The sequence below is a fragment of the Microtus oregoni genome, unplaced genomic scaffold (genome assembly GCF_018167655.1).
Source record: "Microtus oregoni isolate MIOR12 unplaced genomic scaffold, Mior012 000005F_ref0000423, whole genome shotgun sequence".
NCBI lineage: Eukaryota > Metazoa > Chordata > Mammalia > Rodentia > Cricetidae > Microtus > Microtus oregoni.
Genome location: NW_024543064.1, coordinates 52466563 through 52490965, shown reverse-complemented (window position 1 = coordinate 52490965; position 24403 = coordinate 52466563). Strand labels below are relative to the sequence as shown.

The window sequence follows — 24403 nt, the reverse complement described above, 5'->3', positions numbered from 1 at the left end:
ACTAATTTACATTCAGCCTAGGAGTTTATTAGGCCATACAGCACAGCAGTTGTCAATGTTAGGTGTCAATGTTAGGTGTTAGAAACCATAGATTGAGACTTGAGTCTGTGACCTACTCCCTGTGACCTGAGATAAGTTAGTTACCTAGCTGACGTCTTTGAGCCCCTGTTTTCTCGTCTGTGTAACAGAGAACAGCATCTTCCCGGGAGCTCTGTAAGCAGTAGATGAAACAGCGTGTGTATAATTCTTGGTTGTTGTTGCTGTAAGATGAGCTGATGAATGTTAGCTGATTTATGCGACTGTTGGCCTTGTAGCAGACACACTTTTCCTCCTAGGAATCCTGATTAAAACAAAGCTGGCAATAAAGGAGACTATTGGGGTTCAGAGCGGCTTAGTGATTCTAAGTCACAGAAAGGCAGAACCAGAGCCTGGCCTCCTTGTCTCCAAAATCAATTTACTTCTTTTCTTCACAGCCCTAGTTCTTAAGAAAAACACTCAGCCCATTTCTGTGGGGCCAAAAGAGTCTGTTCAAGACTGAATGAAAATAATTCTTTCCAGATGGTTGTTTTAGACTCCTGGAAACCGAAGTAAACATTCAGAAATATACAGATTAGTGAGCAAGCATAGAAAAGTGTTGAGAAGCATTGATGTTTCAGGCATAGTACATGTTTTGTTTAGAGCCACCAGGGGGATTAGGAATTAAATCCTAGACATAGTATTCCAGATACGATCTGTACAATTCAGACATCCCTGGCCTTGCAGAATTGTCCTGCTTTCCCCTGAGACAATTTTCAGTTTGGGGTGGGTCACTGAGCAGGTCTAGAGCACCTCAGCTGTGCTGAGCTGGGACTTCATCGTTACTCTCTCACTCTTTCCCTAGGACAAAGACTGCCTTAGTAAAGCACAGTAGGTTCTCAGCTGCTTAGAGGTGGCAGCCTGGATTAAGGGGGAGAAATGAAGTAATCATGAGACAATCATTTCAACAACCAAGATGCCTAGCCCTCACCCACTTAACAGATCCATTCCTTCTCAATCTTTGCTCTAGGGCCAGTGCTACCTATTACTACTAGTTCAGCATTAACTGTCTCAGCCGCTGCTGCTCTTCTTTCTAAATCTTGTTTAATAAATCCAAGGGCCTTACATTAAAAAACACTAAATTTCTGAAGAAGAATTGATATATCCATATAGAACCAACTTAAAAAAATGTCCTTATAGTATATATGGACAACTAGTTGAACAAACCAGGTGTGTGTGTGTGTGTGTGTGTGTGTGTGTGTGCATACATCAAGGATAGAGACACTGTGAAATTGGCCTATCTCTTTCATGTTTTTCAGATAGACCATATGGTGCAGGGCCATGCTGCCTTTCCTGATCTACAAGCCAAGGCCACAGCCAGGTAATTCCTCCAACTGTTCCCCCTGTGCCCTTTCTACGTGGATGTATGAGTGACATTCATTTTCAGAAGTTGTATGATTTTCAGAGCTTATGAACAATGCAAATGCTTGGCAGTACTTAAGATGATCTTCCAGATGGTTTTGAAAATACATTTGTTAAGTTGGTTTTCTAACGATCTAAGAAAACCCAGAGAAACTACTCCCACATACAGATTGTGTGGATGAGCAACCCCGATGGAGATGGCTGTGCGTGGATTTGGGGGTCATGACTTCTTGGGTGTGCACCCCAGCATTACACATTAGCAGATGTGTGGTCTTGCACAAGTGATTCAACCCTCAAGTTCATCTGTAAAAATAAAAATAGTAGCAAGTATGAATTGGCTTCTGAGATATATTAAGTAAAATCAAGTGCAAAGGAGTACAAGAAAAATCTATGTGTGCGTACTCATTTGTGCAAAAGAACTACAGGAAAATTAAATTAGAAAACAGCAAGATTGGTTGCTCATAGAGGCTGTATAGGAAGGGGATGGAAAAATGGGCACATAGACATTAAAAGAGTCCTGGGCTCAGACAAGGCTCTGAGATGATCGCATAGGTGATTCTGAAATGATGGTTGCCGTGGGATGGGAATAAATCTCTCTTGCAGAACCATGGGAGGCCTCATAGCCCCATAACATGTTTAGAGAAAGAAATGTAGATGATATATAGATAGTTGATAGATGGTTGATTAGATACATAGATACAAAAAACAGATACATGGATATATAGATAGATAAGTAGATAGGTAGATAGATGGTAGATAGTTGATAGATAGTTGATTAGATATACAAATAATAATAATAAAGATAGATAGATAGATAGATGATAGATGATGGATGGATGGATAGATAGATAGATAGATAGATAGATAGATAGATAGATAAGTAGATAGGTAGATAGTTGATAATTGATGGATTCTTGATTAGATATACAAATGATGATAGATAGATAGATAGATAGATAGATAGATAGATATTTGTAGTAGAGTGGCAAAATGAAATATAAATATAAACCATGCCTTCTGTATAACAAAGGAATAGCTTACCTATACTACCAAAAATGGTCAAAGAAATAAAAGAAGTGACCTAAGTAATTCTTGGCAAAGAATATTTTGACAGTACTGTGCAATAGCTAAAGATAGCAATAAACTTCTAATTTCTAAGTTTGTTTTACATGTGTATGTGTTACCTGTTCTGAAAACTTATGTATCGACTATAATTGAGCAGATAGTTAAGTGCACAGTGGATAACCGAGCCAAGATTATCACAGCTAATGAAAAGAATCTTAGGAGATTGGTGCGCATGGAACATCAAAATTCACATGCCAGTGTTGGTGCAGTGACTCTCTGTTGGTATCCTAGTACTTAGGCTGAGGCAGGAGGACTACCATGAGTTGCGAGCCAGTCTGACCTATAGAGAAAGACTCTTATCTCAAAAAACCAATACACAAACAAACATGCACTCTAAGTTCAAATGTTTGTAGGTTAGTTAGATGTATTGTTATTCATGTTAGTACCTCAGATGATAAATCTTAGATGTCTACCTTTGTGCATATTTACACTTTTTTGTGAATATAAAATGAATTGAAATAAAATGATTAAAAATGCAAATGTGTGACACGATAATAATGCCTAGTACAAAGCGATAAGGAAGTCTAACATAGCAAGTGAGATCACAGACTTTAGAACCAAAACTGCATGAGTCTCTCCCTTACCAGCTGTATAGACCTGGGCAGGTGACTTGCTCTCTTTGTACCTCCGTATCTCACAGTGAATGGAACTAACAATGTAAACACATTATATGGCTATAGAGAAAACCAGAAGTGAGAGAGCAGTGGCTGACAGAGGTGGTGAGTGGCGAGTTATAGTAGAAATTCAGTAACTAACAATGCTCATGATAGGAAGTGTTGTTGATATTCCTTGTTAGATGTTGTCACTCCGCTGGGGGCTTGCGTTCTAACAGAGAGGATAACCCATGCAGAGCCGAATGCATACATGCTGCATTCGATCTCAGCAGTGTGCTTCCAGGGTATAGAAAAGGAGGATGCATTACCTAGCCTTCTCCCCGGAGTCATAGTAATGCCATCATTATGGAGGAGACTTATACCATGCACCCTCATCAACTGGTACTTTCATGGTGTAACCCAGAACAAGAATTCCTAAATTGCAATCATTGGTGAACCTTTGGAACTCTGTACCAGATTTCATTGATGATATGTGCATGACTTTCTCTGAATAGAGGTCATAACTGTCATCACATTCCTGAAGGACTCTTGACGCATCTGGATGCAAATAGCAACTGTGGTGTACGTTATTATGGGATAAAATTGGATGATTAGCCCCAGATACCTCTGAGAACTTACTTTGACTTTAGGGAGGTGATATACTAGGCAAGGGTTTTAAACTGAATTGTAACGATGACAACTACACTCTTACTCTCTGATGAAAAGAGAAAAAAGTTCAGTGGCAGCCCTTCCCATGTGCCAATAAGCAGTAGCCCATTTACTTTCTCATGAAAGGTGGATGGGATTGCAAGAATGCTAGGCCTGGGATTAAAGATAGTGGCTCTCTTGTCAATTCAGCCACAAATGTCTTTCCATGACTCCATTATGAGCTCATAAAACCACAACCGTTCTGATTAGCTTGATTTACTTACAGGTGTTGTAATATTGAATCAGACCTTAGAGATATCAATATGGAAATATTTAGTGCTCGATACAAACCTACAGAATAATTAGATTTTTGCAATGAAACCTAACTTCTGTTACGTTCTTCTACAGAAGAACCCCATTTCAGTTTATGCTGCAAATAGAAAAGCAAGACGTTGTAGTTAGAATGTAGTCTCGGCGCCTGTGCATCCGCGAGTAATCTGGAAGCAGTAATTCATAGAATCCAGCCTAGCGTGAGCCCTGGACTTCAGTCTGGATAGCCACATACCTCATCTAGCCCCCTCCCTGTTCTTCCTTCTCTTTAAGGCTGAGCTTCTCCAACATGTTTCCTATAGTGTGAACTCTGTCACACTCAGCTCCCTGAAGCTTTTGACATTAACATTTTCCGGTGACTTAAGCATTGCTAAATCCACGGGCTGCATTACAAGTTTACTTCTCACTTTGCCACAGCGTGTGACATCAAGGATCACTCCTTTGTCCCTTTTTCATGCATACACCTAACATTCCAAGATGTTGTCTATCCTTGTTTCTTGTATTTCTGACTCTTCCTGTTTCCCAAGTTCACAGGCTTTTGTCCCCACACCTCCAGCAACATTAATATTCATGACAGCTAGTTCTCCGAAATCTTTTACTGTTTTGTTGTCTCTTCCAGAAAGTCATCCCATCTATGCTCTGGGATTCTTCTTCTCTCTCTGTATTTTGATGACTCTCATGCGTATTTATTGAATAAAATTAGTTCTCTTCCACCTTCCTATTTCTTTCATCTTATCATACCAGATCTTTTTGGTACAGCATTCTCTTATTTCAGGTCTTGAATGAAACACATAAAACTCTGTTAACATAAAGTTGACTTTTCACAACGGAAGGAAATCCATAGGCCTCCGACCTGTTACTTGGGCCTTCTGAAGCCACTAACGCATATTACCTCCCCTCACAGCTTAGCTTCAGCAAATCTTGTTTGAAATTCTGGGAACAAGTATAGGTAAACAAATGTAAGATAGACAAATCCTCTTGATCTCCCATAATCTCTTTGGGCCCCATCTCTGAATAGAAATTTCTTGTGAGCTTGTTAATTAAGTAAACAAACCCCATGTGCTCATACATGTAGCCGGCAACCAGCAGCTTTCTTAATATGGGGCCAGATATCTAGGTATTTTACCCCATAGACAAAGATTGCTTACCATCGACGGCAGATCCTGCTCTTTTTCTAAAACTGTCTCAGAATGAAGTCCTAGTGACAGCAGGTCTTTGAATAGATGATGCTAGCATGATCTATCAAGGTTTGCACCGAACGAAGCCAAGGTTAGATCTGTCAAGTCTAACTTATTTTGTGAACATTATGATAGAACAGGGATGAAACAAACAAAACTTGTAGAAATTATATATATATATATGTATATATATATTCACATGTGCATTTACATATATTATAATGAATGCACAAACATATACACATGTCATCTGAAACTGATAATTTATAAATGAAAAAAATTGTGGTAACTCAGGAAATGTAGAGCAAAGGGTACTGGAGCAACAGGAGACACTGTCTTTGTCATTGCAGCAGTAATTCTTGAGTGGGACCTTAAAGGAAGGGACAAAAAAAAAGCTATGATGCTATGAGAATGGTCCCTCCAAACACAAAGACTAGCAAGTTTCAAGGTATGCAGCATCAGCTTGGCAGGCTTAGAGAACACTGAAGACCTCGTAGCTGAACACAGCTGGGAGGGAGGGTGTCAGATGGAAGTTGCCAGTGGCCGGCCACCATGCCAGCCATCCTAGATCAATGAAAGGACACTGGATTTTGTTCACTGATTTATTTTTGGTTTTGATCTTGGGGTTCTACATCTTGAACCCAAGTCATGTACCTACAAAATACATAGTGAGCACTGAGGCACATTCCAGCCCCAAGGTTTGCATTTTTTAAGCGGAGGAAACAGATGATGAAATTTGCCTTTTAAGAAGGTTGCCCTGGCTGCTCTCTTGCAGACAGAAGGGAACGTTGGTAAGGGGTTCCAGATCAAGGGAAACTTAAGAAAATAAGGCTGGGTATCCTCAGAAGACTTGGAGTTGACTGAAGAGACTGAGCAGAATGCCAGACTGTTTTGGGTGCCTTTGGCGGAGGTCATGAGGAATGTCCCTCTCACTGACCCCTTGGTGGCAGGTCCTTCAGAACTATCTTTGTTCTGTTAACTCTTTTTCTTTTTTCAAAACCTGTCTATCGTTTTAACTACTTTCCCTAGTTTCCTGTTATTTCATTTAGCACAACTCAATTTCCTTGATCACATTGGTTCCTCAAGTTTATAAATCTCACCAAAAATCAATTTTTTTGAATTCACGGTTCCTCTGGTTTGACATGTCTAGATTGAGTTACAAAGTCCCCTGACAATGGTGCCTGAGGATGCTGAGATCCTCCCTTTCCTCACACAAAGCTGTGTTGAAGAAGGTAGCAAGGGAGCTCAAAAGGTCATGTTCAGCACAGGTGGCTATGGGAACATAGACAATAACAGGGTCCTGGGCTCAGACAAGGCTTTGAGATGATCGCGTAGGTGATTCTGAAATGATGGTTGCTGTGGGATGGGTAAGAAGATTTTAGGTACAGGCAAGCAGAGGGAAGAAACATTCAGACGATTTGATGTACAGGTGATGAGGATAAAAAAATAACATGCAGTTTTGCATGGTAAGAACACAGAAGAACTGGAGCCAGGCTGAAAAGAAAGGGATGTGTACCTGCAATACAGCCAAAAGTGAGCGAAGGTCCTAATGTCGGAGCCTCTTGTGCCAGAAGGGAAGTTTGTCAGTGAGGAAAAATGGGGAAGACAGCAGGGAGTCACTTCAGCTTTTAGGTGGAGGTAGCAGATATCAGCTCTTGCATTGCAGAGTCTCTAGGAAGCAGAGCAGAAAACCTGTCAGGAGGGAGCAAGATTTGGAGGTAGTGACATTTGGCCACTGTACAGAGGTATTTAGAAGAAGAAATGACATCCTAGGGAAAGGTTAGAGAGCTGAGGGGAGCCAGAAATGCTGCCTGCTCTGCCACTATTTCACCAAGCAACTGGACAACTCTTAGCTTTAATTAAAGCTAAGAGATACGCACACATAAAAGAAAACAGCGATGTAAATAAATAAATCGAGTGAAAAGATACCAGGAAGTTCTCTGGGAGATCTTAGATGCTTAAGGGACTAGCAGAAGAGAGGACTGAGCTGCAGAGGGGTTAGTAAAATTGAAAAAAAAGTGTTGGGAGGACTGAAGGAAGAGAACAAATGAAGAAGGGGTCAAGGGATGAAATGAGTTTCAGTAGAATGGGAAGAGCAAATGCATGAGAAATGAGGACCAGGATACTGACAGCATGATTGCTTCTTTCCGTGAATTTCTTGTTGTCATTTTATTATTATTAATATTATTAATGTTAATATTAATATTTATGGCTATACCATACATTCTTATTTTTGGCTTGTGAATATAATCATAGTAAACAAGAAAGAAGGTACTGAAGGCAGGTCTCTGAAAGAACTTACATATTTAAGGTACTAGCAGAAGAGGAGATTGAGCTGGAGAGAGGTTAGAAAAAATAATAGAGTGTTCTGGGGAAGAGAACAAATGATAAAGGACAGCCTGCGAACCTCAAGAATGAATTGATTTGAGGTGAGGGAAGCAGTGATTCAGACACTGTCTCTGCATTTGAGTTTATGAACACTACAAGCTGTAATAAAATACTGTGATAGCAAAAGAAAACGAGATACTTGTTAATCACCTGCCATTGCATAGTGCTCAGGGCTCTGCGTGGAATCTTCTAGCATCCTGCAAAGTAGAGACTACTGACTCCCATTGCGAAAGGGTGGCCTGAATTTGGCAAGGTTTAGTGTACCTGCTCTCCAATGAAGTTACTTTATGGTTGATGAAGTTACATTTTCTTTGTCATCCTTAATGGGACTCTCTGAGACAGGACACATGAGTAGGAAGGAGAACAATCCAATTGGGATCCCAGTTATCCTGCTTGGAAGAAAGCAAGCAGCGCTTTGAGGAAGAATTGATAAAACATACGAAATGAAACAATGTCAAAACCAAAACCAGCATCATGCGAGGTTAAAATTATGTGAATGATGACGTGCATTAGTTATTTTAATGTCTTCCAAGTGCACTTCATTTTGAATGATATACTCAGATAGCACACATGGTAAGGTATAATTGAAAAAGCATGTGGGGGAAAGGCTGAATTCAAAGAATAAACACACAGCTGCAAGGAGGTTAGGAGTCAGAAGGGTAAGCATATGCCCATCCCCCAGGGATCTCATTAGTCTATGAGTGGCCGTATATGTGCAGGCTAAATGAATCTCACTGTTTGCAAAGACCCTCAGTAAATGAGACAATGACAAATCAATAGTAATTAGGCATATAGATTCTTATTGACCCAAATGTCTGAAGCCAAACGCCCACTCTGAGATGCCTTGAAAGGCAGAATGAGAAGATTTATGGCCATTCACTTCTTTAAATATATTTATTTCTATAATCTAGGAGCTGCAATGCCCTTCCAAAAGGCACAGTGGTTATGACTAGTACAGACTCTTGGCTTCTGATGAGAAAGATTGTTCTTGAGACTTTTGCTGTCAATATGGCTCCTGTTGGGCGATTTGGGAGATGGAAAGTCAGGATGTGATCATATGTAAATGTTATAGCCTTCTCTTCTGTGGATGCCTCAGAGGGCTTTTTCCTAAAACTGGAATAGAATATTCTACAATAGGGTTGTGGGGAGGCGACTTTGACATTCTTGTCAAAGTATCTGAGCTGAGATACAGAAAGCTAATGGCTTCATCATCAGTCACAGTGCAGGGTTTCATGTGGACTTTTCCCAATTGTTCTGCCACTAGGACTTCTTTTGTAAAGGGTCTCAGTGATGCATCTTCCCTGGACCACAGTGGAAGCTTAGTGCGTGCTCCAGGAATGGTAGTTGCTACTCCAATCATGGTTGGGTTTTTCCATTAATACTGTATCTTCTTGCCAGGACTAAAGGCATAGACTACAGATGCCAAGGAGGATTGCTGCAGAGAGCTCACTGGGCAGTAGGGCTCCCTCTGCTCTGTGGATGTTATAAACAGACATTCATCAGTTTGTGTGCTCATGTGCGCCCACATCAATCTTGGGTTTTCTACATTTTCTGCACTGGAGTTCCATATAAAAGTTTTACTTACTAAAAGAATTTCACTGGGCCTGGGTTTATAACTCAGTGGTAAAGCATTTAGTTAGCATTCTCAAGATCCTGGGTTTGATCTCCCAGAACTGAAAAAAGAAAGAAAAAGAAAGAATTTTCACTGATAGAAGAAGAGAAAGATAGAATTTGAACTATTGTTATGATTCTTTTAGAAACCTACAGACACTTCATGGTATACCACTACTGGCATGGCAAAACCTGAACTGGAAATCTAGAATAACTAGAAATCACTTCTTCTAAGGCATTTAAAAAATGCAGGTGACAAATATCATCAGAAGTATTCTAGATGCTTATTTCCCTCGGACATTCCTGTGTTTTAGCTCTATAATATTTTTAACCTTTAAACTGCAGTCCCAAGGACACCACAAAAGCGGGAGAGAGAACGGCTTCTAATCCTTCTTTGGGATCATTGGTCAGAGCTTGGGAAGGCAGCATTTTCCTACGATCTCCAGCTAGACTGTTGTCTTTGTGAGTAAGCAGTGTTATACTCCATTATGAATGAAGAAATACAAGTTCAAAGAGGCTAAAGCATGCTACCTAGCCAGGACAAATAACAAGACTTGAAATTAGCATTGCCTTCACTCCCAAGTCCATCTTCTTTTGACCTGAATCATGTCAGTGACTAACAGCTTTGTCCCAATTCCATCGTTTTGCACATCAATCAACTAAAATATAAAAAGGGGGAAGGCCTACACAACAGCATTTCAAGGTCACGGTTTGGAATTACGTGTCTAAATCTTGATCCTAACTGTGTATGAAACTCATTCATTGAATCCAGGAACATATATTTATCTCTGTTTCTCAGTTCATCATTATTACTATAGTTAGGGGGACAGATTTTAATAAATCCTTTGCATATGTGCCATATTATACTACAGTTTACAGAATGCTATTTGTTCAAATTCATGGTCTTTGATCTTCAGACTAACCCGATGAGGTAAGTTGGCCAAGGATTGTGAGATGTTTCTCCAGATGAGAAGAGGGCGGCTCTAGAACTCTGAATAACCGTCTCATGCTCACACACCTCCCGGGAATGAAGCCAGTGTCTGAGCGGGACTCCTGACTCCAAGCCTTTCCCCTTCCTACAGGGCGCAGCGAGGACAGTGGCATGCTAGAGTGCGCTGGCTACTTTCTTACAAGAGTCGCCGATTTGCTGAAGCTTTTGGGAGCCTGTTTGCTTTCCCCGGTCTGACATGGACGTGCAAATGGTTTCTTTCTGCAGAATAATTTGCTCTTCAACCCCATTCCCTTTTAAAATCGAAATCCCCTTCTCTTCCAGATGCCAGAGCATATATGCATATTTGAACAGTCACCTGGATCTGATTAAGAAGGCCCAGCCTGTGGGTTTCCTCACTGTTGATTTACATGTTTGGCCAGATTTCCATGGCAACCGATCTCCCTTAGCAGATCTGACTCTAAAGGGCATGGTAAGTGAAAACCAGTCCGTGCACGAAGGTGAAGGCCAGCCAAAGCGTTGCAAAGTTTGGAAGGAACAAAGTGAGGAGAAAGAAAAAGAGGGAATAGTTAAGGGAAACGGGCCAAGAGGTGCTGGTTTTTCTCAGTTGTCTTGCTATAGTCAGGTCGCCGCTGCTCTGAGGAAAGATCTGTTGACCATTGTTGTTTCTGAGCCAACTTTCAAAGTAGTATTTCCTGTGTTCAGCTACTGCTGCCTCTTTGTGCCCTGGTGGGGCTGAAAGCCCTGCCTATGTCATATTTGCGGTCACACTGCTTTGTAGTCTTTTTTCCATCACTGTCTCTAGGCCACCTGGTACCTCGCTGGTAAATATTATCACCCATGGTCAAACTTGCTGTAGCTGCTCATTGACTAATCTAGGAATCCTAGCTTTTCAGAGACGATAGCAGAGTTTCAGATTAAACATTATTTAAAAAAAATAATTAGTAACTTACATTGAGGGATAGAGTCAACTCTTAAGGAACTTTAAAACTGTTTTCAATATAGAGAGTGTGAGCTCTCCTGAGGAGCCCAGGAGAAGCTTGATGGGCAAATGCACACCCACCTGAGTGGGGTGTAGCACTTCAGAAACCAGGCAGGATCGGTGGCTGTCAGAAGTCTGGCTGTTGAGATCATTGAGAGCCAGGCTTGGAGATGGAAGAAACAAGTTAAACCTAGAGATGAAGAGTGACTTTCAATTCTGAGGGGCCAGGTCAGAAGCCCTGAATGACAAGCCTAGGAAATGAAGAATAAGGAAAGTTAAAGTGGGCAGTGAGAACGGAGGCTGTGAGCAATGGCATGTGAGCAATGTTCAGGAGGCAGAGTTAACAGTGATCAGGCCTACTTGCTTCAAGAATTTTAAGGTTTGTGGGTAGGTTCATTAAGATTGTTTTCAATAGTTGCCCTAAAGTTCAGAATCTCACTTTTATTACGTAGTTGACCACATAATCAACTTCTCTTCATAAACGACAATCATGAGCAAACAAGGAAACTGGACAAGAGTGTGTTTGCCAGCAAGGGAAGCAGAGGAGAAATATCCGAGGAGGGCACAGCTATTCCTTGCCTTCTAATAATCAATGCATGAAAAATGATGGGGTGGAAGGAGCACATGTTACAAAAGTAAAAGGAATATGAAAGTGTTAACAAGAGAGACAAATGCCTGACGCCAAATACAATTAAAGATGTTCAAGATGCTGCTTTACCACTTCCTAAGGTTGTTCTGAAACAGAACCAGGTCCCATGGTAAAACAATCATGGCTCTAAAGTGACACAGACTGGTGGCACTGCCCTTACCAACATTGGTCACCTTGTCAGACAGACATCACGGTTCATGTGTGATTTTTTTCATCTGTTTTTGAAAATCAATCCTGGCATCCAGAGACCTAAGAATTACCAGTGGTAGAATATTGTAATCTGCTTGGTCAGATGCAGAGTACTCCAGGAGCCAGTGGAGTGTTCTGAGGGATCTCATTGCATTAGATAAGGAAGCATGCACTTAACACAGGGGGCTTTTCACAGTGAAACACAGGCCCGGTTATATCCATAAATCCCGGTGTGCTTGCTTTTGCAAGAGTTTTACTGTCCCATAAACACACCTCTTGTGTCGTTTGATGTTTCTTAACAGTTTTTTCCCTCTCTAACTGTCCTTGGTTGGGCTCAGCATGCAGCAGCTGTCAGTATAGGAGGCTGCATCACGACAGTGTAAGGATAAGAGGACCTAGACAAGGTGCAAGGAAGGCGGTTCTAACTGAATGCCTGACAAGTCCTCTCTTCAGCTCAGTTTTGAGTAACGTCAGAACAAACCTGCCCACCCCTGGAATTCTTCTGTATTTTTGTTCTATCTGCACTGTTTTTCCCTAACTCATATGCTAGGTAGATCCCACGTTATGACTGTTTGCTTTATCCATTTGCAAATTCTATACCTCAGGTTTTCACTCCCAAAACATTTATTGTCCACATTCCTTGCAATAAAATAAAATACTGAAAGCTTAAAGACTGAGTTGAAATCCGCAGCATCAATTTTTTTTTTACGTCAATTATGATCGTAAACAAGGCTCCAACCCCAGAACTGTCTTTTCTTTATTAACCAATGGCAATCAAACATATTCTTAGCATACAAAGGGGAATCTTACATCAGGGCCTAGAGACAGAGAGAGCCCTGGTGCCTGCTTTCCACCAGCCTAGCTGCAGGCTCAGTGAGCTTCTCTCAAGGAATAAGACAGAGAGCCATAGAGCAGGAGACGAGCTTGATGTCATCCTTTGGCCTCTGCAGGTACCTGCACACACCGCATAGTACACACACACACACACACACACACACACACACACACAAATTTAATTAATCACTGAGTGCCAAGCACTGCTGCCAATACAAGTTGCAATAATTCCTGTATTTGTGGAGCAGGTCTAAAGGGGCAGGAGGAAGTGCTTGGTAGCAGGCTAATGGCAACTGGTATTGTCTAGACAATACTGTTAAGATCAGAACTACAAAGAGTTTGTTCTTTTGTAGTTTTTCCTCTGGGCACATAAGAAGTATTGAGTATGAACTTAATAGTAATATGAATACATGAAGATAATAAAGAGGTCATGTTTCACCACAGGAAAAAGTAGCAAATGAACGATGATAATAGCAAATGATTTTATTGTTTGTGGTTCAGACTATACAGATGATGAGTATCTAATACTGATAATAATGTCCAAATAAATTAAAATATGCTGTGATTTTAGTATACTGAGCAATGTGTTTGATATAATTGGGAGCAGGTATAAGAGGAACTAGACTAGAACATCTTGCTGATGTTAAAGGAAAGCAGAATGAACAAGTCATAGGCAGATGAGGTTGGTCTTTCTACCTGTCCATATCTCTTTTCTTCCTTTGCAGAGCTATGGTGGTTAGTTGAATTTGGAGGAAGGGTTAGTTCCATCTGCATGCCAGGCTGTGGTGATCTACCTCAATACTACAAAGACATGCAAAGAAAAGTCTTTGTACTCTGTTAAACAAGGAATTGCCTGTAAATAGGATGTGATGAATAACTTACACAGAGCATATTCTGGGAAGTTCGTACATAAGAAGGGGTAAATTTTTAAAGTGTAAATCCCAGATTTTTGGGATTCATGGGCCCCCGTAAGGGACTTTATGCACAGTGTTGGACTTTGTAATATGCCCTGAGAGCTATATAATGGGAGTCCACATTGGTATGTTAGGATTGATCATGCTCAGCCTAATCCTTGCTGTGCTGCCCTTGTCTCTCTTCCTCCCATTTCCACTCTAAGCTTTGGGCCCCGCCCCTTCATCATAGTGACTGAGCCTCCCTTTTCAGCCTCACTGCTCAGGTTACAGAAGCACTTTTTAGCCCTGGTTATGTGTTTCTCTTCTACTTCAATGCCTATGCTCGTAAGCAAGAGCAGGACAAGAAGCAGGTATCTTCCCATCGTGTACAAAAAACATAATTTTCTTTGCCTTCTGGCACCACTTATCCCCCTGCCATGGCTAGCTGTTTCCTCCTTCCTTTGATGATATGTGCAGTCAGCCTGCAATAATGGACTGAACCAGAGGTGCTGGAGGCCAGGGCCAGGTAAGCCAGATACTTATCCTTTTCTCATTTTTATTTGATAAGGAGAATATTAGAGCTGACTTAATCATTATCTAAAAGAAACAGAAGCCTAGTCAATAGTAATCTTGTTAAAACTAGTGAGCCTATAGCTCCTTATAAAATAAAAGAAATTCTTGCTTTCCGCCAAGCATGGAGGTGTGTATCTATAATCCCAGAGCTAGGAAATGGGAGGCAGGAGCATCAGGAATGCAAGGTCATCCTCAGCTACATGGAGAATTCAAGACTAACTCAAAAGAAGAGGAGGATGGAGAGGTGGAGGAGGAGCAAAGCAATGCTTGCTTTAAAAGTAAAAGAAGGGAATGGTGACATCCATACAAAGACAGAAGGAACCAAAGATCATAAAGAATGATTTCATGATTTGGGAGGTTGGTTTTTGCTATTTCATTGTGTGCTTGTTTTTATTCTAAATGGAGGGTTGAGCAGTTTTCATCACTGTGAAGATGTAGAGAGTATAAATTTTGAAACTGCGCCAGTATTTGCATCTTAACTTGAAAATACATCAGCATGTGACAGTCAGGTTTATTGTATGAGGACCGTCTGCTCAAAGGGAAGCCGGAGTAGCCTGGGCTTCTTTCCATGGTCATTTTCAAATGAGAAATGCTTGCCCAATAGCCAGCACACCCTGGCTTCCCAACAAATAAGTCTCTCTAGTGCCTGCTTAATGGCTCCTGTGGGGGATTCCATATGTGACCGATGAGCCTTGGACTAGCTGTAGATCTGTACCTTAGCCCCAGAACTGACTGGAACAGCCACTGAGGTCCTCAGCCATAAAACCAGCTAGAGAAGTTGTTAATGCTCAGAGTGTCTCAAGATATGCGTTTCATATGCATTTCGTGTGGATCTGCAAATGGGTGTTCTCTACCCTTAGATCTCTGGCTACAGTTCCCCAAACATACACAGGGAATGCAGATCTAGACCCCCACACAATGGTTATTCTGAAAGCCTTTTCTTCATTGAACATGACTGATCTTTATGCTCCTATTGATATAGTCTCTGTTTAGATGGTGGTCATTTAAGGTGTTTGCTTATTTTCCTGAAACACCCATTTATAGCAGTACATGGACTAAGAGACTTAACAGGCCATGAGTGCATAGCAGACACACAGCATTCCTTGCTGGTTGCACTGTGTTTCCTCTGCTTCGTTTGGAATACTACACAACTCTGAGCAGGAAATTACATTTTAGTTCTTTAATAAACTGTATGGTACCATCTATTCCCTGCTCAGACTGTGGAAATCTGAGTGCTGGTCCAGGGGCTGTTGAGTCAGGAAAGAAGCTTTATAAAAGCTTGTATAATCCCTGGAGGCTTGGCAGAGGCCCAATCCCAGCCAGAGACACCGCATTAAACACTTAGATGTCTGTATTGTCAGGGACTCAACTAAGACTTTGCAAGAACTCGGGAAAAGCCAGGGTCTCATGCCTTCTTGGGATGAGGAGTAGAGGATGGAGCTGGAAGGTCCTGAGCCAATCAAAGCAGTTTGCAAAGGCAGCCTCAAAGATGCTAAGTTTTGTTGTTGTTTAAAACTGTTCTATTCAGACATTTTTACACCTTGTTTTTACTTACAAAAAAAATCAAATCTTGTATATTACTGAGCTGGTTTTTAGATAATCTGCTACTTACTGAAGTGATTAATTTGTAGTGATTTTTCAATAAGGCCCATTTATTAGGGGCCTGATACTCCAAGCGTTGAGGTGGATGCTATATTTGTATCCTTGCCAGTTTTTACAAAAATGCTTTGATATAATTTTGACAATTGAAACAAGTGGAGAAACTGAGGATCGAGCAATGTGATCAAATTTACCCAGTGGAGGAAATAGTAAAATTAAGATTAGAACCCATTCAGTTCAAATTTATATCAAAAACATTCTTATCTATCTATCTATCTATCTATCTATCTATCTATCTATCTTTGTACCTACCTACCTATCTAATGTGCATTGGTGTGTTTGCCTGCATGTATGTCTGTGTGAGGGTTCCCTTGAAACTAGAGTTACAGACAGTTTTGAGGTATCTTGTGGGTGCTGAGAATTGAACCCAGGTCCTCTAGAGGAGGAGCCAGTGTTCTTAACCACTGAGCCATCTCTCCAGCCCCCATATTTTTAAAAGTAGAGTAAAACAGAAGCATTAAGGCTTTGGGTGTTTTCTCACTCTTTCTACTCTGTTTTCAATTTGTCGTAGAATTCATTTTCTTTCTTATAACCAGGGGATCTCAACCTTCCCAATGCTGTGATTCTTTAATACAGTTAATGTTGCGGTGACCCCGACAATAAAATTAATGTAATTAATGTAAATATCTGTGTCTTCCCATGGTCTTAGAGGACCACTGTGAATGGGTCGTTGCCCCAAAGGGGTCGAGACCCACAGATTGGAGATCACTGCTTATAACCTGTTTTTTTTTCTATGTATACTTAACACCAAATATAACCAGAGGTAGACTAAGTGTGGACCTTTTCAGGCCGTGGGCTAGCATATGGAATCTGTTGCATTGGTCCAGAAGAGAAACACTGGGAAGAACTAGGGCCTGACGACCAAGAATAGGATCCAGGATGACATGAGGCTGGAGACGGGGTTAGACAGGAGCATGCAGGGGACAGAGCACTGGTACAGAACAGCTTCGCGAACTGGTGCATGCAACATCAAAATGGCTTTCACCGAGCCTCAGCCGGTGTGTACTGCCAGTGTCACCTCAGTTAGGTAGTGCTAGAATCAGGTCACTGGAAGAGTGTGCGCCCATTCTTTCCTTCTAATATGTGTGCCCACTGCACCATCACAGTTCCATAGCTCAAAAGTCCAAGTTGCCCCTCTAGTCCCTGGTTTCCCTGCTCCAGTTTTCACATGGCCAAAAGCAGAGACTCCTACTGGAAGGCTCTGGGAAAAATATACTTTCCGCTCCAGTCATATTGTTGCTGAACGTAATTCCAACATAGGTAAGTCTAAGATAGCAGTTTCCCTGTAAGCAACCAGGATTCCTGCCCAGTCACTAGATCAGTGTTTCTCAACCTGTGGGTCACGATCCCAAAGACCATTGGAAAACACAGGCATTTACATGATGATTCGTAAACAGTAGCAAAATTACAGTTATGAAATAGCAACAAAAATGTTATGGTTGGGGGTCACCACCACATGAGGATCTGTATTAAAGTGTTACAGCGTTAGGAAGGTTGAGAACCACTGCTCTAGATGCTTCCTTAGGCTCATTACCTTCTCCCTATACCCTTAAACACAGCAAGACCAGGGCAGATCCATCTCATATTTTGCGCTTTCCTGGCTTTCCTTTCTGCCTCCTGCCCGCTAACTGCCTTCCTCTTTTTTGTCTCATCACAGGCTAGTGTGTCTTCCTCTTTGCCATCACTTCCTGAGCTCTTCTGCCTTCCTCTTCTGCTTTTCGGTGCCCATGTGATAAATCAGGATAATCACTCCCCTTTAAGGTCAGCTAGCTAGTAACTGATTGTTTCTGTCAAGTCCCTTTATAGCCGAGTATAAATTAGTGTTTGCATAACCAGAGGACAGAAATCTTTCTGATTCTTCTTCCCACACCACGGTGGCCCATTCATCTTCATTTTCCAAGTCTACATGGGTTTTAAGTTGTGTAAAGTGTCTGCCTGAACTCCCACAGTTATTGAGTCCTCCCTGGCTTCTCTAGACTGATAGGGAATGGTCCCCATTCTCTAGTCCCTCTCTTCCCCCACAAAATCCTCTCCGGAGCTTTCTTCCATCTCCTTCACCAACTCTGCCTTCCTCAGAAAACCTTGTTGTATTTTAGAATGCTTCAGTTAATTTCCTTAAGTGTTGATACGCCTCGTCAAGCTCTAGGGACGTAGGATATCTGCCTTGCCTTTGACAATTATCAGGGACCCTTAGAGAAATGTTTCCTAAAACACCTTTATAGCTAACATATATAATTTTTATTCCTCTAACAACTTGGAAGGAAACAGTAACTAAATTACTATTATTACTAAGCTACTAGTCCTTACCAGAAACAGATTTTGAATTTTAGAATATCCAAATGTGTCTAGTGGGATATTTTGAAGATAGTACCCAAGTTTAAACTTGAACTTCATTTAGGTTTCATGAATACTTTATATGCATAGCTCAAAGGTAATTTTTTACAATGTGCATAATAATTTTTTCATCAAACAGGTTTGTTGTGTGGAAACATCTATTTGTGGTTAATAGGAGCTCAAGTTTCAGATTTGATACAGTTCGGGCTCCAGAGTAAGACTCTTTCTTGATATATTTATTTGAATTATTTGGGGAACCTATGAACTTACAACTAATAATGCCAAGGTTTGGGGCCCCCATCCCTCCAATTTAGTGCATTGGGTTCTTGCTAAAGTATGAATTGTCAGCCCACATCAAAGGTTTAGTTAACCTGGAGTAGGATCCCCAGGAAACTGCACTCAATGTGAATGCCCGGATGGTGAAGGGATGTACCCACATGTGGTCCATGACCGAATAGTGCAATGTTGAAGCTCAAGTCCAAGATGAGGCTTCAGCTTCTGTCTCTCCAGTTTATAATACACACACATATGATAATTTGTAATATCTAAGGTTTCTCCAAGTCCTTGCAAACATATTCCTCACAAAGCTATACCTGGGTACTTGTTAGGGACACATCACTTCTCCATGTTCGTAGAAGGCTCTGTATCTTTAGCACTCTGATGCTGGGACTGATCACGGCCTGCCTTCTGCACTGGGTTCTCCATATCCAGCAACCACCAACCTTCATCCACCCCTTTCTATCGTACACTGGAGGAAATGCTTTATTTCTCTATCACAGGGGGAATAAAACTTTTATACAATTCCAAAGAAAGAAAATGAACATTTGTTAGTAGTTGAAAGGAAAAGGCACCCTTAATAAGTTTTTCTCGTATGCATAGCTGGCGCTGTAAGACCTGAAGGAGTATCTAGTTTTTATAGACCCAGTACATCTTACCAATAAATGAGGGGAATTTCAGATGCAATCTCCTGTATTCTTCAAGAATACTAAGTATTATTATAGCCCGGTCCTCCAGATGAAAAAATGAATTCCAGAAGGGCTACAATTCACACAAGGCTCTCCACCCTGTTGGAAGGAATCTGTGATATAAACCCAGATGTCCTCCTGTAAGCCTTACCATCTTTCTTTTCATGTACACTTAATTTATAGGAAAAAAACCACACGTTTAGTTAATATTTTGTATCTTTAAGTTAGGAGGTTCACTGATCCATTGTAGTTGTTGGCATGATTTTGGACATCAAATGCAACTTTAACACATTTCTATATACTAAGTAAGTTCTTTTCTCTTATAGTTCCCCCTTAACACAAGAGCCAAAAGAAATAAAATGTGCATGCCATCACAAGTCTCCCGTGGGGCTTCCCCATACATTTGACTGTCTCGCCTCAATATTCAAAATAGGCACATACATATTTATAAACACGCTCCTTCCACTTACGCTTCCTTTCAACTTCCTTTTATTGAAAGGACCAGTCAGCTTTCAGCTGAGCCATCTAGCTCATTGGGCCTGTCCTTGTTTGGAAGCTGTTATAAATCCACACACACCTCCCGGGCATCTCTAGCATTCCTAGGAACTCAGATCTCACAATTCCCTCAAAGGTTTCTTCATTCTCCAGAGTTGTCCACCTGGCACACATTCCGTAGAAAGCCCCATCATGAACTGATTTCGCCAGGGCAAAATCCCCAGTCTTTGACAGAATGAAATGGACTAACTGGCCAGCAGGCCCTCTGAGGTGCCTGTGTGCCTGTCAGGTGAGATGTCAAGGATGTAAGACCCCAGATCACAGTGTCTCTGCGTCAGGGAGAAATGGTGCTCACTGGGTCTCCCTCCAGCACCACAGCCCCGGTGTTAGTGTGAAGCAGTGCTGAAGGCGGCTCTGGGGCTGCGCTTGCTCCTTCTCCTTAGCTTACACCTCCTGTTTAATAGTCCTCTTTGATAACTCCTTCCCGAGAAGGATGCTGTCTCTCGGAATGATGGCTATGCTTTACATTGGAGAAGAGTCAAAGCTGCCTTTCATGTGGCCCTTTCTGCCGCAGCTACTGTCGAGCTCTAGAGTTAAAGTTTAGTGCCATTGATTTCTAGAAGAAAAATGTCCCTTTTCTCTGGAGGCACCAGAAACTTACAGAGAGGATTGTGAAATCAGTGTGCTCAAACATTAATGCTTTTCGGAGGCTCTTATGTATATTTACTAGATATTAAAAAATAAATATAACTATGCCATATTTTTTATGCCTTCGGGATGTTAGTAATTGAGAAAGATCAGAACCAGCAACATTATTCATATTATAACGTAAACACTAGATTGTCCAATGAATATAGATAAGGGAATACTTGTTATACACAAAATGGACCTCAAATGCCACACCCAATCACAAATGATCTGGATTTGGTCTTTTAAACCAGATGATCATGGCCTGATCCACTTCCGGTTGCTGTCCAGAAGAAGGAAACTTACTGACCTCGATCCAGAAGGGAGCTCTAGGTGGTCCAGTCAGCTGCCCTACTAGATGAGGAGCCAGGGATGAGCAAGTGCGCACCCAGCTATCACCAGTTACCATGACCCAGGCTTCTGTGTACTGAACTGTAGGCGGCTCACCCTGTGTGTTCACTGGAAGGGGCTTGTAGCAAGGCTGGCATGTTTTTAATCCTGCCAGGCGGGATGGCTTATCTTTATTCACACAAGGTCTTTTGGGAGCTCCTGGAACCTGCTTTATTCCAGTCTCATAAGAAACACTCCTAGGATAAGGAAGGGCAAGAGTGGGGATCTAGAGAACATCGAGTAAGTTACTTAACATGGTTTTTGACTTCTTTTTTCTTTGAGACTATAGAACTAATTTCCTCTCATCCATACACGTATTTAAGGAGCCAAGCAGTAAATGTCCAGATATTGTTCTCCAGTGATCAGATTTTAGAAGAAAGAATGGTGTTTGGATGAAGAAAAGGACCTTTGAGTTGCCGTTAGCTCAAGAAGACTGTAGCATAGTGTCTACTCTTTCACATTATTGGTTTGGAAAGAGGGGTCCCAGAATTCCTTTCTGGTCTGTCCTGTAACCTTTCAATGCTCTTTGTGTGTTAACATAAAAGACTTAGTCATACCTGGTGACCCTGTTATCAACCAAGAAAAAGCCAACAGTTTTTGTGGGTGCAATTCAGGCCAGCAGGAGCAAGTGATGTTTCATGAGGAAAGCAAGAGTAAATAGATACGAGAGGAATGAGCAGGGACCATGCCAGGAAGGTGTACACAGAATGCATTCCTTCTTTAGTGCCAAGGGAACAAGGAAAAGTTGGCCAGACTTTTGTTTGTTTGTTTATTTGGTGGTGTTCTGGGAGTTACATTTGTTTGTTGTTTTGAGACAGCTTTGCTGTGTGGTCCCAGTTATACTGAATTCGCTAGGTAGTTTAAGCTAACCTTGAGTTCTTAAGTCCCATGCCTCAGTTTCCCTTACTGGTGCTAGGCTTTAACGTGATCAGGTTTGCACATAAGAATAATCATACTAGTTCCACCGTAGAGAAGAATTAGAAATGGGCTATAGCAACAAGCAGGGAGACCAGGATCATGGCCTGAACTAAGGAACTGATTAGCAGAGAAGACAAAAGCAGGCAGACTTTAAAGGGCTTGGGAGATTAAATGAAGGAGAAAGAAAGGAAGAGAGCTCTGCAAATGGCGTCTGTGCCCTGCAATAGAATGCCCTGAGCAGAGGAGGAATCTGGAGAGATTCATCAAATAAGGGTGGAAAGAGGAGCAAAGAGTACTTGGCAGACTGCTCACCTCAGTGTTGTTTGGGCTATGTATTTATTTCTGCTGCAGCTCAAGATTCCTCACACCATATAGCTATATTACAGAAATTAATTCTCTAACATGACGATCTAAGGTGAGGCTCAGAGAGGTGCTTCACTGTATAAAGACATTGGCTGCTCAGTCTGATGACCTGAACCCAACATGGCCAAAGAAGAAAACCGACTCACACAATACACAAACACACGTGCACACAGATAGATCAGTTTCTCTTTTATCTAAACTGAACAAAGGTATTGATGTCCACAAATTTGAAAAATATATCAGCCTCCTTTTCTAAAGATTCCAAAAGAACACTGACACAGAGAGATGAACAAGCTGATTGCATCCACAGCCAGCATCCATTCATCTCTGGAATCTCTGAGAAGCCGACCCGCTCATATGGTTCTGATTGATTTTAATGGGATTCCCTTGCAAACCATAGATTCTAAATTATCCCTCAGTAGGTATAACATCTGTAGGAGATGTATTATTTATCCTGAATAACCCTTGGGTACTATTACACTACGTTCTGACAGAAGCTGAGTACATGGTCTTTTTATAGTCAAATGCCAACTGTTCACATTTTTTATTTCTTATGAACCACAAACGATACTTATTTATAACATTTTAATCACATTTAATTTCATGTTAAAATATCAAATTTAATCGTACAAGAGACTTCATTTATTTTTAAATTTTGGTTTGGTTTGGTTCACAAAGAATTTTTTGGTGTAGGGGAGGAATATTTTTTTCCCCAAGTTTGAAGTTTAAACAACTTAGTAAGCATTCATGTTCAGCTCACAAAGAAAGGAATTTGCATATGAACTTGTTGCAGCCAGAAAAAAAAGGTATGAACATGCTCATAGTCTATGGGAGTTATTGCTATCCATGGAGGCTTCCGTTGATCCCCATTCTTCTCTTTTCTTCCTTCCTGTAGGTCACTGGGTTGACACTGTCTCAGGACCTTGATGATCTCGCCATCCGCTACCTGGCCACTGTTCAAGCCATCGCTGTAAGATGCTTCAGTAATATTTCAAAAAACAAACAAACGATCAAAACCTTTGTGTTCTCACTATGTTTTGCCCCTCAGATCTCTGAGATGCCCCATAATGCTTTTGGGGCCGTTTCTCAATTAGGAGAACCCTTGCCGCAGAGAGAACCCTTGCCTGTCCAGACAGTGTTGATGACAAAGGTTCTCACCTGCCTTTATGACAAACTCCCTGAAATGAAAGCCACAGGAAACCCTTGAGCATCGTGTTTGTCATTTGCCTGATGTCTTCTAAAGTCAGTATATGCAAGGAGGCAGATTCCAAGTACATGCGCAGCGGGAAACTGCTCTCAGCAGTGTTTGCTTTTGTACAACCCATAATACTGTTCGCTTTAACAAAGAGTTCTTTCTAAGGTTCCTTTAAATAGGAAGCCTCCCCAGAAACTTTTGGTTTGGGGTAGTTACGGATGGTTAAAATGATTAAGGAAAGAAGGGAGAACTTATTCTGAAGTGTGAGAGGCTCTTAAAGTGAGGTCCAAACGTAAACCAAACCCTCGAAGCTCAGACATTGCTAAGGAGGCTTCTTGTGCAGCGGCGCTCCACCGGTGGGCTGCCAGCAGTTCTAAGCCCTGACGTCATACAAAAGTTGGCACATGCGCCTCTATTAGAAAGTGCATTTGCGGAAGTGGGTCATGGCTTCTAGCATCTTAGAGAAGGTGCTTTTGTTAATTTTAGGAAGATAAAGGAAAACCTCAGAAAGAAAAACTCAGCTTACTAAGTTATGATCAGCATTGGTTCATTGTTATTATTTAGATATACGTGTGTGGATATGTATATGCCTATGAATGGGGCTGCCAGGAGCAGGCATTGTACTTAGGAACTATAGTGAAAGGTGGTTGTGAGCTGCCAAATGTGGATGCTGGGAATTGAAATCACATCTTCTGGGAGACCAGCATATTTTTTATTTTTATTATTTGCTATTATCATGATTGCTAGTGATGTTAGGGGTTGAATCCAGAGCCTTACCATGTTAGCTGAGCACCCTACCCAGGCTCAGAAATCTGTCTCTATCCCTAAACAAAATTGCAATTTGCTTGTTACAGCTGTATAGACATAAACAATATTCACTAATTGTTTTTTCTCCCAACAGCTGTTTTTATAGTCTTACTATTTTTAATACATGCACGCATATTTACCCATATCACCAGCAGAAGGACTATGTTAGTACTCATACTTACCCACAAGCCGTGTGTTAGGTCTAGAGAAC

At 41.3% G+C, this 24403-nt stretch overlaps 1 protein-coding gene across 6 annotated transcripts in view; it reads left to right on the top strand.

The window, feature by feature from the left end:
* Nucleotides 1-24403, top strand: part of Fggy (FGGY carbohydrate kinase domain containing) — a 370316-nt gene that overhangs the window by 253022 nt on the left and 92891 nt on the right. For 5 of the 6 annotated variants that reach the window (XR_005974359.1, XM_041652162.1, XM_041652163.1 and 2 more), the window contains exons 10-12: nt 1335-1396; nt 10584-10731; nt 23086-23160. Coding sequence is in view for 5 of the 6 variants with exons in the window: in XM_041652162.1 (XP_041508096.1) it covers nt 1335-1396; nt 10584-10731; nt 23086-23160 (285 nt within the window). In the remaining variant the exon portion in view is untranslated. Of the gene's footprint in view, nt 1-1334; nt 1397-10583; nt 10734-23085; nt 23161-24403 lie in introns of all 6 variants that reach the window. The other variant, XM_041652164.1, reaches the window with a different exon arrangement.